Source organism: Neolamprologus brichardi, chromosome 6 (genome assembly GCF_056152115.1).
Source record: "Neolamprologus brichardi isolate AB-2024 chromosome 6, ASM5615211v1, whole genome shotgun sequence".
Classification (NCBI taxonomy): domain Eukaryota; kingdom Metazoa; phylum Chordata; class Actinopteri; order Cichliformes; family Cichlidae; genus Neolamprologus; species Neolamprologus brichardi.
In genome coordinates, this window is record NC_142109.1 from 25,763,785 (window position 1) to 25,781,317 (window position 17,533).

Consider the following 17,533-nt stretch of genomic DNA (forward strand, 5'->3'; position numbering starts at 1 on the left):
AAATTAAAGACATTTTTTTTTTAAAAAAGAAAAAAGAAAGAACTTTCAAGAAGTTACCGGCCAATGTTTTATTATAAATGTTTTTCTTCTTCTTTTTTAAACTCTCATACACTCACCACTTGCTCCAGAAGCTCAAAACGTCTTTTAAAAACGCTTGATATGTTGGTCAATGATCAACTGGATGACAGCTATGCAACCCAACACTGAAGATAATATCAAACAAGTAAACATAACTAAAAATTGCACTCAAGGCAACAACCAGTATTTGTATTAATATATAAAAACATCATTTATCCCATCACCTATGTATGCTCTGTTTCTCAATACCTTTTTGTCACATAAAATCAATATAGACAGGGCCCACAGCACTGCCTGTTTTGGAGAAAAGTCCAAGTTGCTTCTGTTTTTCAAGCATGTGTGATTGGCATTTCTCTATGTATGCATTTACTATCTCCTGCTGCTATTTATTTTAAAAAAGACCCTAAAAAAGTAAAAACAAAAAGTAACAGCAGTAATTAAAAAAAAGTTACCGAAATAATTTATGTCTTTGTACTCTTGTGGTCAACCGTGTTTAGAAATAAACCACTGGTTCACTCTAAACATAGGCACATTTAAAAAAAAGAAAAAACAAAACAAAATGCCAAAAAAAAGAACACCATCATTAGACCTTTGTTCTCTATAGTCAAGAAGCAATTAACACAATTTATGTCAAGGGAAGATGATGTTTAAAAAAAATGTTTTAAAAATGGGAGAGTCAAAAGAATATATAACAAGATGACGTTAAAAATCACGGCAGCAGCAGTAAATTAAAAGTTCCAAAGACTTTTTGTTTGTTTGTTTTTGCATACAATTGTATCCTTGCTCACATAATAGATGCTTGTAATTACCGTAAATACATTGGCAATGGGAGCATGGTTTATATGGTTGAAAGACTTGCCACTTAGCTCACAGTTACTCAATATATATAACTTTATATATCTTCAGTTTTGGCAAATAGATGGAAATAATTCCTCTTGTATGATTCGGAATGAAAGACGAGTTACGGGTGATGGACCGGCGTCCTAAAATGACCGTGATAAACTGGAGAAACACAGAAGTCAAGTCTCCAAAGGTTTGCTTTGCTTCTGCCCAAGGATGATAAAAAGAAACATTTTCCTCCTCAGTATCCTCTTTTTATTTGCCCCACCGACACCTGTTGTGACGAGTGTGTTTTCTTTACAGTGTATGATACACATAATGAGGGTGGGCAGGCAAAAGGGTGCAGAGCAAGTGGAGGGTTTGCAGTTAATCAGGACTGGCATTGAGCTGCTCTTGGCTCAGACCATGGCACGGTATGGTCCCTGCATCTTGAGGAACTGAATGATGAAGGAAGGGCCTCCTGCGACAATCTGGGGTGGCAGATGGGTGAGGGGACAGTTCTCTATGCTCATGATGGACAGTTTACTGCAGAGGGCCAGCTCAAATGGAAGGCTGTGCAGGTTGGGGTTGTCGTTGAGGTACAGTTCCTCCAAGTTCTCCAGTGTGCCTGAGGACAGACATTATGCAGTGTTAGTTGAAGCATATACGGTCATCCAGGGAAACTGTGTCAATAAAATAATTTTTTTCAATGATAGCTCCTTTATTTAGTATGATATTAGATTTGATGCATTTTAGCACTCATGAAATAGAAAATGAGGTACGCATAAGTGCAATTAATTCCAGCGAGCCAAAAGCTCAGGTCAGACTAGGTTCCAGTCATCTCCGCTAGACACCCCTGTCTCTGAGCAAAACAGCATCACCAACCTATTGTTCAAAGAGACAGCCAATGAGAATAGACTTGGGCTAAAAGCAGGGCACCTAAGTGCAGTTAAAGATAATCAAGGATTATTAAGAATGAAACCGTGCAAAGCTGCTGTAGTAACTACAACGTCAAGAATAAAAGTATTTTATTTATATTGCAAGAGGTTTCCTTGTAATGTTTTGCAATAAACTTTACTGATCATGATACCTAAGGCTGCAACTAGTAATAATACAAACTGCCAGTTAGTGTCCTTTTGAAAGGCTTCATATGTTAGTGAATATGAAGGGCAACAACATAATTCATTCATATTAGAAAGGCCAAATTAAACCAAGCTCAGAAAAAATCATTAATGGCCATTAAGAGGGTAAGGAAAGACTGCTACACTGTAGGCAAACCTCCAATTTTCATTAGCTATACAAATTTTAAGTCTTACAAACTATAAATGTTGCACTGTTACTGCTTCAAAAGAAACTCCAAATACCTCTATAACACATCTATAACCTACTTCTTCTCTCTGCCTAAACACTCTAAAAATACACTAACCTTATCTTCTTTCCCCACTCATTTTAATCTCTGGCTTAACGCAACACTAACAAAGCTATCCAGATTGGTCCAGTCACTGGGAGGAAGGGTCAGAGGTGGCACATACTGTGGACTGTTAAGCTCTTGAACCCTAATGGTTACGCTTAGCTTTTATGGAAAAAATAATGGTTACATGTATTTGCTTTGTCATAAAGGAGATTTTCAGAACGGGTATAAGAGGAGCACTGACCAATCTCCTCCGGAAGGTGTTGCAGCTGGTTCTCCCCCAAACCCAGATGAGTCAGGTTGAGGAGGTGGCCGATTCCTCTGGGTAACATAGTCAGCTGATTATTTGTCAACACCAGTTTCTGAAACGAAGGTAGAGACAGCACAATGAAACTGTAAAAAGGCTTCTGATTCCACTGTATGCCACAGGATTTACCAGCTGGAGACCAACTGTGGATGATTATCTAATGTTTAGACAGGCTGTGCTGTATCTGCTCCTTAAAACTAAAGTGATTTCTATGATAAAGGATTAGGATCTCAGTTTTTAAGATTGTTAAAACAACAAAAAATGTTAAAACATTTTAAATATTACATGTTAAAACTTCCTGGTTCTGATTAAGCCTTCATATACAACAAAAATCAGAGCAACCAGACAACTTTAGCAATGGTAGGCTTACCTGTAAATCTTTCAGATAAGCGATTTCATTAGGTAGACATTCCAACTTGTTTTCCTCCAAGTCAAGCTCCCTTAACTTTCTCAAATTCCCAATACCATGTGGTAACTTCTTGAGAAGATTATTGGACAATATTAACACCTGTGAAGACAATGAGATTTTTTTTAGCCCTTAAGAACCCAGAACTATTTCTACTTTCATGAAAATTACGGGGGTTGTAAGTTATATCAAATGAATCATATATAACACATTTCTGAAGTTTTTTTTGTAATAGCTCCACCCACTGCCCCAGATCTGAAATGTCACATATGCGTCACATTGGACATACAAGGTACATTTGTTCCATATTTAGAAAGTAATTCTGTAAACACTTTCTTGCCTTTAGAAACAGAATTTCCTTTTTATTTTCAAATTCTTAACATGAATAATGATGGTAACACTTCTTGGTTTACTTCAACAAGCTTCCTGGAAAAAAAAAAAAAAAATCAGCCCAATGTTGACGGTAAATCAACCATGCGTTGACAACACCGAGCATGATGGTTTGCCAGAACAGGTAGAGATACCACCTCCGTGACTTCATGTGGTACTTGTACCTTGCAATGCAGGTGTCAAGCAGGTCAATACCCCCCATGAATGTGTTGTACTCCTTCACAATGAGTGGCCTTTTGACCTCAACAAATGCCTTGCCCGATTTACTCCAGCGGTGGACTGTATCTTGAGGCTCAGTTGCACAATAGGATGAGATGAGGGTAACAGATTTGTTGTCATACCACTTCACAATAACCATGCTCTCCTCCTTATTCACCATGGCATCAACAGATCCTCTGCCTCTCTGGGCAAGACTTTCTTCATCTTCAAGCTGACAACCTGCTAAGCAATTTCCACAAAGTGTTCCTACAAAGTAGATCTGTCGCTGAAGAAGTGTGAGCACAAGTGGGGCTAAGGAGAAGAAGTTATCAGCAAAAACTTTGTAGTTTTGCTCAGCTGGCAGAGTTTCACACAACTTCACCACAACATCTCCAATCCCAAGTAAAGTCTTCTTCCCAGTACCACCTTGATAAACAACAAAATCATGGAGCATACCAGAGGATGAGCACCGGGCCCAGATTTTCAATCCCCAGGTGTGGGGTTTTCCCTTCACATACTGCCTTATTGGGCTGTGTGTCCCCTTGAAGGGTACCATTTGCTCATCAACAGAGTTGTACTCCTCTGGGACGATATCCAGGCATTGTTTGCGAAACATTTCAAGCCATGGACGGATCTTCCAGCACTTGTCTTCTGCATCTCTGTGTAATAAATCTGTATTGGCAGTGAAATGTAGAGATCCCAACAGGGTTTGAAATCGGTTGTGGGACATGTTATCTGCTACCATAGGACACCTGGTGTCATTTTCCCAGTATGCTCGATTTCCAGGCATTTGGCATAGACCCATCCTCAGATAGAGACCAATGAGTATTTGTAGTTCTTTAACAGTGGTATTTACATTTCTCAGATGGTTGGATTTTTGTACACTGTATAAATTTGTTTGTTCCATTAACAACAGCAGCATATCATCTGTGATGAAGTTTTTGAAGTACTCCAGTGGAGTGTGGATCTCATCTGGAGGTTTGGCACAGGGTCCCTTGAATGTGGTGTCAGGGGTTTCTAACGTTTTCTTTCTCCAGGAGAATTTTTGTCCTTTGATAGCTGCCTTGGGCTGCCCAGTGTCCATATGGCTTGAATGTGGCTCTGTCTCTAAATCACTTGAATCACAACTGTCTGAATCACTGGATTCACTTGATTTCATCACTCTCCACGTCTTTGTGGGGGATGTAATTAGGGTCTTCAGAATCTTCATCTGAGCTACTTTCACATCCCTCATACTCACTGTCCTCTGCAGTGATAAACTCCAGCGCATCTTGAACACTATATTTTTTCTTTTTATCCATTCTACAAAAGAGTGAAAATGATAAAAAATGGGGGGTAACTGAAAAACGCCTCGACAAAGCTAAAGTAAAGTTCCATCACAAATTTAGGTAATTTAATAAATTAGTTATGCTTGAATTTAGTTAAATATGACTGGGAATTAACAACAAAGAATACATTTACTTAAAATAACTGAATGAGCTAAACTGACTAAGCAAATGATCAGTTTTTGTCTTTTTGTGACAAATATGTCACATCAGTTTTTTTAAGAAAATTTGGAGTTTAATGCCCGATGTGACATATTTGTCACAGCAATATTTAACAAACTGATTCTAGATCAAATTGTTTCAGAAATATTACCAAACTAGGTTACAAGTGACCTATGACATCTTATCTAAAGTTTAGAATTGTTGAATGACTAAAAACTTACCTTTGCAAAAAGAAAAGAAAGTTTTTAAAATTAGCATAGTGGTCTCATTAGCTAACCAGGTGGACCAAGACTTTGAAAATGGTGTCTTGAACACCCAGAGTGCCTCACTTGTCACATGACTGAACTAGTTTGTGCAGTAGACGCCACTTAGGGACTTTATTAGTTAAAAGCCAAAGTTAAACCATTATAAATAGTTTTTCTCTAAGTGTAAAGGGGCGGTGACACCAGTGTCACTGTGGGTCCTTAAGGGTTAAAATAAGGAACAATCAGACAGCTTGGCACTATTAAATATAAAGATTCACAGAATTAAGCAATTAAACATCACAATTAAACCAAAAAATAAATCCAGAAAAAGCAACAGCGGCTGATATGAGTTTATTTAATAAATCACTAGCCTCAAAGATAAGTTCCCAATGTTCCCAATTTATTATGAATCTGTACCAAATATCATCTCTTAGATATTGTGCTGAGATACTAAAAAAAATAAAAATAAAAATACCCAACATTTATGTATGAAAGACTCACCTCCAGAGAAGCAAGACCACAGATATCCTCTGGGATCTTAGTCAGCTGATTGGTGGCCAGGTTAAGTTCAACCATGCTAGTCCATGTACCAAAATCCAAAGGCAGTGCTGTTAACTGGTTGTCCTGAGCGAAGACAAAGGAATAGCGTTATTAGCAATATAACTGACAATTCAGTGAGTCAACAAAATAGAGTGAGCAGACTGATGGATTACATTAGATATGCTTCTTACAATAAAACATTTTTTTTTTTTGAAATGACACTTTAAGAGTACTCACCGTGTGTTTTCTTCCACGTAACAGATATTTGACTTTGATATATTTAATGATTCCATGAACTTTTATCGTTCTACCTCACTTTTATTAGAACTACTGTAAAAACAAACTTTCCAAAAGTGCAGAATGTTGATTTGTTGCTTTTTTAAACATCAAAATTTTCTATGAATTCACAGGAGTGCATAACTTTTTGTATGTGACTCCGTATTGCTCAGGTATAACAAAGCTTCAGTTCAATACCTGATGTTCCTGTGGTTTTTCTTCTCTGAAGATATTTTAACATGTCACAGCACAGATTCAATAATGTTCAAATTCAATTTAGCTCCCTCAGTTTCAGCCTCCTAGTATTGCTCATGCTGGCTCACAGTCACAGCTTACTGGAACACTTGACAATAACAGAGCCATTGTCCACCTGGACCTTTCTTTTTACGACAAGTCAAATATGTCTGCAGTAAAAACCAGGCTTAATATTCACCCGTTTTATCCTCTTGTGATACCTTACTACCACCAGACTTAGGCAAAAATAAAACAACAGCAGATAAAATGGAGATAATTTAACCAAAAGATATTAATTGTATATTGTATTACAAGCGTGTAACTATACCTTCATGTTAAGCTTGCTTAACACTTTTGCCCTGGAAAAGATGCCAAAGGGTATCTTGTTGATACGGTTGTGCTCCATGTTGAGAGAGTAAATGGTTGAGAACTGGGATGGCCCACCCACAGGGTACGACTGGAAGCAGTTTCTTGCCAGTGTTAAACTCGTCAGATTGACCAAACTTGACAGCAGACCCTGACCAAATACAGAAACAGTAGCATGGCAGGAATCATATGAGCAGGACAAGGCTGTTGGTATATGCGGTTGGGTTTTACACTGGATATATTCACAAGTAGACCACAAACATATCATATTGCATTTGTGATAAAAATCCGTGGTCTACTTACCTCTGGCAACACTGAAATGTTGTTGTTTTCAAGATTTAGCTCCTCCAGTTCTCGACATTGCGCTAAAGATCTGGGAATAGCTGACAATCTATTGTACCTCAGACCTAAGCGATTTATGCTTGCCAAGTTTCCTGAAATAGTAACCAAAATCATTTTTACAGTCTTTTTTGTATCATTATTAAATGTAGCTGGATTAACAAGGTTTTGGGGGAAACAAAACAAATTTAAAAAAGCTTTAACAAAAATACAAACTGATGAATACAAATGATGTAGTTATATTACCTATAGTCTCTGGGAGGTCCAAGAGCTCATTGTGCTGCAAGTCGAGGTTAGTTATCTGTGTGCAATTTCCAATCTCCCACGGTAGGTGTTCCAACTGGTTATGGGCAACGTCCAGAGTAATGAGGCTGCATAGCTCCCCTGCAGGAAGATGCATACAAAATACAAAAACTACTAATTCAACAAGGGTGTTTTCAATATTATACACTGGCCTCACTGACAACTTCTAAACCTTTTGTCTCATTCCACATAAAGAGAATTAAAATACAGATTTAAGTGTGCAGAACAGATTCTTTTTTCCCCAAATTGGAACAGCCAAGTTAACAGCAATAACTTTTAAATGCAAGGGACTACAGTACGTTAGAGAGAACATTGACAATTACAACACTGTTATTGGTTTGGGATTTTGGACTATAGTAATGGTCTATGTAGTACTGCTGGAGCTGAAGGAGACTGTGTATAGGGATGTTGTAGAATTATATACATTAAAAAATGGCCATCACAGCATACACCCTGATTGAAAATGAATACAGCTAAATATTTCAAATCCATGGTCAATCACTCCCTTACACTGGAATCTTCTTACAGTCAGTGAAAAAAGGCTGTCTTTTGTCCTTCCTTCATCTGAAGAATTTATTTCCATTTTACTCACCTATCTCAGCGGGTAGCTGTTTGATCTTGTTCTCACGAATGCTGAGCATGGTGAGTTTGGATAGGTTTCGGATGTCCTTCTCCACTGTTGTAATGCGATTGAAGCGCAAGTACAGCGTGGTCAAAGATGTCAAGCGATAGACGACTGGTGGTATCTCTCTTAGCTTGTTATGTCGGAGGTCAAGCATTCGAAGCTTCTTCAGGGAGTCCAGGGAGTCAGGCAAACTGGTCAGGGAGTTCTCACTGAGGGCCAAAGTGACCAGGCCTGATAGGCAACCCACCTCAGCTGGCAGGCTCTGCAGCTTATTGCTGTATAGGTAGAGTTCAGTCAACTGTGTCAACTCCTTAATGGAAGTGGGCAGAGTGTGAATGGACCGCTTGGACAAATCCAGTCTCGTCGAATTCTCCTCCCGACATTTGTTAAGCTCTTTGATCACCTCTGCATTACTGGACTTCTTGCGTGTACCTGTTGCTGGGTTTGGCCGCTTTATCGTATTGTCAACGGAGAAGGCAACACCTGGTGTTGAGCTGCTGGTGTCCTTCTTTCCTTCTTTGGCATCTTTCCCTTTGGTCTTCGGGTCTTTGCCCCCATCCTTCACTAAGCCAGCCGGACCACCTTTGGGGTCCTTTTCTTTCGTTTCTTTATCTTTACCTAAAGTACTACTCATGTCGACGTTATCGGGGAACCTACAAGATTGCTCATGGGAGTCTCTCTTGTCAGGTTACTTATTCCAAAAAAACAGGACAGACAGCCAAAGAGGCTTTTAAAAAACACATTCCTGTGCAGGCCCACACATTTACAATTACCCTTGGAATAAAGGCCTTTGGATCCAAAGACTTTTTGGATTCTTATGATACTTTGTCCCTTTGTTAAAATGCCATGGGAGAAAAAATCCTTTGAAGTAGCTGGATTGTGGCATCCATAGGCCACATGCTTAAGTGTTTGAACAGCACACAATCCCAGGACCTTCGGATGGAAGCTCTTTCCCGTTGCAAAGGTTAATGAGGGTTTTTTTTTTTTCTTTTAAAATTCCTTCGACATTTGCTGTGGGAGAAAAACAGAAATTTTGTTTAAATTGGCATTTTTATTTTTACACTTTACAAATATAACACTTTGGATTTTGACAGTAAATTTCAACTAGCTGTCAGTCACTTTCTCCTACAATTTTTGTTTCTTTTAACTCTTTCCTGGCAGTTCTGACAAAAAGAAATACCCCTTTTTGAAAGGACTTCTAAGAATAAAATGTTTAGAAATATTTTCTACTCTGATGATGAATCTTAAAAGTGTTTCCTACTAAAAGAATGCAGTTCTCATTACCATTTAAAATAAATCTTTAGTCCTCTTGTAGTGGGCAAAGATCAGAATATGTGTATATGAAAACTGACAAAAACTGTATGTACTGTATGTAATGTAAACATGCTCCTTAGAGTTGTGCTGATATATGACAATGTCGAGATCAAAGATTGTAAAAATGAGCAGCGATAGCATAGGTAATTTTTATTTCATTTCCTCTTTAATGAATTAAATCATTATTACCATCATCATCATTATGAAAGTTTAATAAATTGGATCTGCCTTCACTATCATTTCTCCATAGAATCAACACATGCAACACAGAGATGTCTGGGTTTGCAAAGGCACAAAATTAATGTGAGTGAAGCAGCTGTAGCAAACCATCATCATCATCTACTGACAGAAAACAGGAGGATATTTCTGACTGCCGTACTGATTTTTGAATTAGAGCTTAATGTGACTACTGAGATGCTCTTCTATCTTATCTTATTAGGCCTTAGTCACCTAGGTCTAAAAACCAGGCAGTGATCCCCTGAAAACATCTGGCTGCTAGGGAGAAGCGTGTATTCCCAGACCGTCTGACAGCAGGCTGCTGGCTGCCAGTGTGTGAATTTGCAAGAACTGAAAAGAGGGTGATTGATTTGATCACTAGCAAGTTGCTGCTGTTAACGAGTGTGATACAAATAGGAAATTCAGACCACTCACCCTCAAAGTAAAAAGTTGCAATTTTTGAAACATGGTGGTTTGAGTGTTAAGAACTTTTATTTTAAATGAAAAAAACTGTCCATTTCGAGTTTGTATCACACTTTCACAACCGCTTGAAGGTCAGCAAATGTTTTCAGACATATTTGTGTATTTCATACAAACTACAAGTGACCACAGCAACCTACTGACCAAAGCAATTGCACAGAGGGTTTCAGCGCAGCACCGTATATCTCTTTGCGATCAATTTCACTTGGCGATAGCAGCAAGCAGCCTCCTGAAACCACTTGCCAATGGTAAGAAATACTTAGTCAATTTCACAGAAACCTCACACAACCAGTCAAAACCGGTTGAGCAACTCTCCACCCACCTCCTCCGTATCTTTTACCAGACATAACTGGTTACCAGAAGATTGCAGACCAGTCTCTCAACTTATGTGATTGGAGCTGTGACTTTTTTCTTCATCTGGTTTTTCTGTCAGTGAAAAACTCAGCTGTGTGAAAAGGGTATGGTATAGAGGTCAGGCGAGATGGGTAAGATAGGTGAAATGTTTTATTCAAGGGGGGAGGATGGTAGATGCTACTACAGCTCTACGGTTAACAAGTCAAGAGTCAGCAAATGTTGACTTTATACTGTTTTAGCTGTTCAGCTGATATCTACCCACTTAAGTTAACTACTTATAGTAGACTCATTGTTGTACTGAACATGCGACATTGCTAGAAAACTGCCGGAACATGTTTCTCTTATTGTGTTTCACTGCCATTTAAACAAGATACACTGACAATATTCTTCCTTAAAAAAAAATCCTAATTTAACAGGTTTCATATGCTGTCATTATAATTAATTTATTGAGTGTGCTCTGCCAGATCAAGAAATCTGTTTAATTCACTCAAACATTGACCTCACACCAACTACAAAACAAACATTGCATTGTTCTAAGTCTAACACCCCACTTAACCACCCCATACAAAATTTACAACAAAATGATCATATTGACTCCTGAGGCAATACTTATGCCCTAGATGTCCAGAGCAAACAAGAAGGGATGTTAAAGAATATACATGTACTTGTCTCAAATACTCTCAGACAAAACACGGTCCTTTGGATCTTTATGTGACAATCTAAGACAGCCTCTCTCTGGCAGCCGTCTCTGTTTAGCCTCTTGCTGGTGCACCTTGATGACTGTGTAAGCTCTCCAGCACTAGTACAGGCTAAGCTGCAGCAAAAAGAGAGGCAGGTTTGGCTCAGGATCAGAGCTAAGTGAAAAGGTTAGGACTGCTGAGAGTAATCTTTAGAAGTGGTTTTCAAAGCATGAAGTTCCTACAACAACAGGTCATATGACCTTTTGGGTAAAAGAAATGTTTGGTCAATAGTAGCACCCCTTACATGAGAGAAAGCCTTGTAGTGTGTTTCTGTAAATAATAAAATGAAGTATCCACTGCTCTTTTTGCCTGTCATAAATAAGTTAAACAGCTAATACTGTCTCTAACAGGCATACCTGTGTACTACATAATTATTTAAAGAAAATGAGAATACCCAGGCCAGTCCAACTCCTAGAGCAATGTAAACCAAACTGTGCAAGCAACTTCCTTTTATGGTTGTACTCTCCGTACCTGTCCTTTTACTTCTTTATGGTTATAACAAACTGCAAGTGAAAAAAAAAAAAAAAACACAATATGCACACTGATTTCAAATCAGTGCAGTTAAGAGTCCAATGCTTTCTACTTTCATTTAAATCTGTTTCTCTCCTCTCTGTGAACGGTAGACATGAGCATTGATCAGTGGTCACGACTATTTGCATAGTAATGATCGTGAAACTGAGCTCATGGCTCACTGTTAGTCAGTGGTGCTAGTTTTTGTCATTATGCGAAAGTACTGTTTATAAGGTTAGGGAAACCTACAGTGAACTAAGACTGAAGAAGTCACGTGAATGTGTAACAAAACATTTCTCCTGCTACATCCAAATGAATGGAGAAAACTTTCTCTGATTTTTCTCCACTCCTTTGCTTTGCTTTTTTTGGTTCACCATGTGTGTGCTGGTAAAGAAAGAGTTTAAGGTAACTTGTCACATTACTGGAAATGAAATTCCAGTACAACTGTGGATGCTCCTTAATCCAAAAATGAACCAATATCAACCCCAAATTTTTGGAAGTAAGACAGCTGCCAAAACAATCCTGAATATGATGACAAAGGTCAGAATGCCACAAGCTCTGCTGCTGATAGTGGAGTTAGTCGTGTCCGAGGTACTGGCTGGTCTCTTGCTAATATAGTTGAAGCACAAGAAACAGATTAGGGAAACTCCTGGCTCCATAAGACCAACATTTAGGCTACATACAAAAGTAAAAGAAAACGAAAATGAAGCCAAGAGAGAAAAGCAATGTTGTCCCCTCCCTTTGAGCTTTGCTCCACTTGATTTTACCTGAATACCTGTCAAATAAGGAGAAATATACTTTTATTTCATAGGTATTCTGCTTAATTTGTCCTTGGGACTAAGCACCAAAGAACAGTTGCCTCATAGATAAGGCAAAGACTCTGTGTCTCATTTATGGCAATCTGATCAACTAGTATGCATTTTATGCTTCAATGAATGAAACGGTCATAAATATTTTTATTAAAATCCTGGAGCATTTCCTTTGGGAGTGACCAAAACCTCTCTGGTGGGACCAAAATACTTTGTATGCAGGATAAACCCTGACTTTGTGATTATCGTATCATCGTTGTAAGTAGCAATGACAGCAAAACATTTCCCTAAGCAAAACAAGGGTATTATGATTTGTATGTGTCAAATAAATGCAGTGGTTTCTGTAAAATCACTAAGTGGCTTAATATTTAAATGAGCAAATACATTCTCACGTCAGATGGATAATAACAGAAAACATTAAGAAGAAGCACCAACAGGTAAGAGCGCTATTGAACAACCACAGATTCAAGATATTCAGCCACTAGGTTAAGGCAAGTCCCTATTTGCATGAATGTAATGGTTGGCTATAAATACTGGAGTCCTGCTCAATTTGGATCATTTTAACATTGGCTCTACCAGGCAGCATTCAAAAGCCCTTCCCTTTGCTAGGTTGCTGCACAGTGATAAATGATGATAAACAGAATCTAACAGCAATACATATATTCAAATACTAAAGACTGACAATATGTGACACCAATCTTTCAAGTGGGGATATGCTATAGCCAATACGGGTGGGAGAAAAACTGACACAAATATGAGAGATTTTGATATTTCGACTGCCGATACCCTATCGATACAGGGACACCAAATATCAATAATGTATTACAGAAATTAAAATACTCTTGTGCACCACCAATCCTGAGATAATGTTAGCCCAACAATATTACATTTTGTTACAAGGAGACTACAAGGAAAACAAATCTGAACACACTCAGCTTGACAAAGCTACCACCTAATTCAGAACAAGCTAACAGCTCACTCACAAGTAAAAATAGGACAGCAACCTCACTGCTTCTACTAAAATTGGTGATGGCATCAATTTTTTTTTCGCATGCTGTAGTGTCTGAATGGTTGCTCAGATTTTGAGAGTGTTTCACAATCACAACCACTTTTGATCGCAAGGCAACTGCACAGGTGGCCAGATAGAAGGCAACCTTTCTGCAAACAGTCACAGTCTTACTTAGACTTACTGCAATCACTCAAGTGAGACTGCTAAAGGTTTGCAAATAATTTCTATCTAAGCTATAAATGCAGACACATTGCCAATATGTTACCACCAGTCTGAATGCGTTTCCAGGAGACTCGACTCAGCTGGCTTTGAGCTGGATGTATTCTGGTTATAATCCTTTTTATTAGGAAAGTTGTTGAGTGTAAATGTAGTAGTTCAATATGAATTTCTGATAAATGATACAAATATGTGATAGCAATAGATATTTGATTTTTGACCATTTATCACAGTTAATTGTTGTATTAGCATAAAAAGATTGCATGCAATTGCCAACTTGAACCATTTGAATCACACTCTGATAGCAAACTGACTCCACCTTAAGATAACGTTTCTGGCAGTGTTGATATGCCTGAAATCTCATTTTGCACCAAAAAGAAAAATAACTTATCAAATAAGGTCATCTTATCGAATGAAAAAAAGATCAGTGATATCTAGAGAAAACTGCTGTTACTTGAAACCTTTTTTTCAACATAAACTTTCTCAACAAATAACATTTAAACTCATCTCTCAGAAGAAATTATATACATATTATTAAGGCTTATTACAATAAATATTACATACATTAAAATAGTCCACTGTAAACTAATATCAGAGTAGGTCTTCAGCTGGTTTAGCATGTAATACAATGTCCTATCCTATCCAAGTCAACCTAATTGTATTTATATAGTGCCAAGTCACAACAACAGGTCCCCCAAGGTGCTCCTAAAAGTAAAGAAACTCAGACACCATGTAGAATGATCAGTGTAACTTTTCTTCTCTATGTGCATCACTCTAATTTTGCACTTTGAACATTCCCTCACATCAGTTCTGATAGTTTCAGTAATCTACATCCAGCAATTTGCTAAAATCTGTGACTCCTTATATTGATGTTATGGTTATTATTTGTTATTACTGAGACAATGATTGTTATTCTCTCAATGATAAATATAAAACCTGCGGTGAAAAAGTAGCCAGAAATGCACAAGAGATATTGCTGCATCGACGCAAAGTGTAGTTACATTTCTAGGAAGGTACACGTCAGGTTATGGTGTAGAGTTTCAGAAGGGTTTGTGGTTATGATGTAGCTACAGAGCAGATTTCCTGCTGAGGCATAATTTCCCAGTCAGCAGTTAGCAATAAGCTAGCTAGTTTTTTAGCATCTGCTACCCCATGGCTCACTATAGTACCTTTGTGTTAATATAAACACATTACAGCAGACAATCTCTTTCTAGAAAAGAAAAGTGCATTCATATTCAGGAAGCAGACACTGAAAACAGACAAATCATAACCAGGTTAGCAACTAATATGATGTTATGTGGTCTGAGTTATGTGTAACCAAAAGGTTCTATATCCCAGGCTTAATCCTCATAGTGAAACCTTACTTGGCTCATCTGTAAGCCCTGAGGCTCTAGTATACACAGAGATTATTGTTATTATTTTACACCTCAGTCTAAACATGTTGTACACATACTGAGGTCTAAGAAAAAGCCATAGAACATGTAAAATGACAACACAATTCTTGGGGGACTGTTCAACCTGAAGACACCACACACATACGGAAAAGGTTTGGTCGGTTGTCAGAACTAGGTTACTGTTAATGCTGTGGTATTGGGTGTGCTTAGTCAGACCAAGAAAGTCTAGTGTACCAAGGATAAACTCAAACCGACTTGCTCCTGCTACGCAAACATGTAGCAGGAGCTACATGTGGGTGTTAACATTGCAGTAAGCCTACAACCCCATCTAAGCAATCGTTCAACTACTTAGCTAAGCCCTACAAAATCCACAAAAGAAAGACAATTTTAACTAGATACGTATGACTGGAAAACCTAATTAGTCAACAAAGGACAACTCATGTGAAATTATGCAACTACTCAGCCAAACCTGTTTGACCAGAACGGTAAATTGTGGATGAGCCTTTAGATCACCCTTCACAACTGACTGATATGCTCATGTGTGACTGTGTGTAAGCTGAAACTACTTGTTTAGCCAATGTAAATATGAGGCTGAACTCAAGCAAGGTTTTGCAGAAAAAGCTAATGCATTTGTCCATCAACACAACCACAACACCACCATAAAGTGCTATTTGAACTTCCCACATAGACTAATGAAGTTATCCATTAAGGATATCTTGGGCCCATCTGCTAATGTCAGTACATTCAGGCATGAGTGGAACTGTTCTCCCTTGTTTGTCCATTATAATCCCTTTAGGATCAGATGATACATGTGCCGATATATCAGCTAATTAGAGAATGCAATAAAGCACGTCCGAAGCAAAGAAATGTTTCCGAATCAGATTCAAGAAATATTCAGTCATCTGCTTGCTGGTACTTCACAGTAAGTTGAGGCCTGTCAATATAGAATCTCCGTATGATAGAAGGACGCAAAATTGCACAACAGGGGTGAGGTGGCAGCTATCGCTGTTGCCACTAAACAGAACTCCACATGACCCCACTAGGTTGAGGGGGGTCATGTAGGCTACGTGTGCAAATGGCAAACCCCTGGAAACAGACTACCGACAGAAACGGTAGCTACCAGGTCGAGAAGTCGCATTTCAATATCACCCAATTTCCATGATATGAACACCTAATATGGGTATGACAGTGTATTATCAGTAATGTGAGTGTAACAGCTTGACGCTAATAATGCTACGTTGTGACTGTTAACCTAACTGCACAAGCTAGACAACTATTTGTCGTAAACCAACTCGAGTAAGCTAAAATGTCTTCTGTTAGCTAAGCCACTCATAAAACTAAAATATATAATACACGTCTCAAAGTCTTTTCTAAACTGGGAGAAACAGCAACCTGCTAAGACGACTGACAACAAGGCAGGAAATAAAAACAGCTAAGCTGAGCGTCAACGGCACGGCAAACGTCAGTTATACCAGACTGCTAAATTGCTACCGTCAGCTAGCGAGCAACTTAGCTTACAAGCTAACGGTACTTTTTTTCCAAACAAGGGAAATCAAAACAGCTGTCATTAGCACATAATGAAATAAAGGACCATTGGTGGGTGTTTGCTAGACCGTGCAGAGAGGGTGTCGAGATTTGCCCTTAATACTCACACCCAGCGCTTAGCTTAATCATTAGCAGAGGTGTGTGTGTAACGCAGGCCCGAGCGGAGCGGCTGTCGGACGTAGACCGACCCGACCGAAGGGGGGGGAATCTCTGCTGTAGCCAGCTGAGTGCATACGGGTAGCAGATACCCAAAGAGAACATCCTGTGAAGGCGTGAAGGCAGCTGATATTCCGACCCGAGCAGCCACGCAAGGCCACAGAAGAGCCGACAACCTGTAACGCTGAATCTAAGCGCCGTTCCCGTTGTGAATATGAGCCGAGAAAAAAGAAAACAGTGAAAAACAGCGGCCATTCCGAAGCTGAACAAAAGAGTGCGTTCGTACTCGCCACCGCAAAATGACACATCGCTGTTACACACGCCTTAACGAGAGGCTGCCAAGTACGTTACCTGTAGAGCAATGCGTTACCGTGCTGTGGGGATAAAAATGTCCACTGTTAATGTAATAAAATAACTGCTTTACCTTCAGAGGTGTGACTCCGCCATCCTTGCTGCTTCCTCCTCTTTTCCTACACTGCTGCTCTGCTCCCCTCCCTCCTCCGGTCACCAAACTGCGTCATTCACACGCCTAACCAATGTTATCACGAGACTTTGAAATGCAATCAAACGTCCATTATTTTACAAACATTTATCTGTGAAAATCAATCTGAGATAATAATAATGATTGATTACAAACCGGAGCATTAAAACAATGTATTGAAAAGAAAATTAAAAAAGAAAACGAACTCATACAAATCTCTGACTTTTATTAACTGTAAAACTGTGCAAATACATTCTCAAAACAACTAAAAACAGATGACTGTCC

At 38.7% G+C, this 17,533-nt stretch overlaps 1 protein-coding gene across 1 annotated transcript; it reads right to left on the bottom strand.

Annotated features, from left to right (window-relative positions):
• Positions 1 to 53: 53 nt before the first annotated feature.
• shoc2 (SHOC2 leucine rich repeat scaffold protein) lies at positions 54 to 17,280 on the bottom strand. Its single transcript, XM_006790804.3, has 9 exons — positions 17,192 to 17,280; positions 7,992 to 9,035; positions 7,343 to 7,480; positions 7,061 to 7,191; positions 6,720 to 6,908; positions 5,843 to 5,965; positions 2,986 to 3,123; positions 2,553 to 2,670; positions 54 to 1,525 (listed from the first exon to the last, which is right to left on the bottom strand). The coding sequence occupies exons 2-9, from the start codon at positions 8,656 to 8,658 to the stop codon at positions 1,317 to 1,319; spliced, it is 1,713 nt and encodes a 570-aa protein (XP_006790867.1). The 5' UTR covers positions 8,659 to 9,035; positions 17,192 to 17,280; the 3' UTR covers positions 54 to 1,316.
• Positions 17,281 to 17,533: the final 253 nt, after the last annotated feature.

Bases quoted from the DNA above. Each gene is read 5' to 3' on its own strand.
- shoc2 (XM_006790804.3), bottom strand. From the start codon at position 8,658: ATGAGTAGTACTTTAGGTAAAGATAAAGAAACGAAAGAAAAGGACCCC. The intron at 2,671-2,985 runs GTAAGCCTACCA...CCTTCGTTTCAG, and splicing joins CTTATCTGAAAGATTTACAG to AAACTGGTGTTGACAAATAA. The intron at 1,526-2,552 runs GTCAGTGCTCCT...GTCTGTCCTCAG, and splicing joins ACACCTTCCGGAGGAGATTG to GCACACTGGAGAACTTGGAG.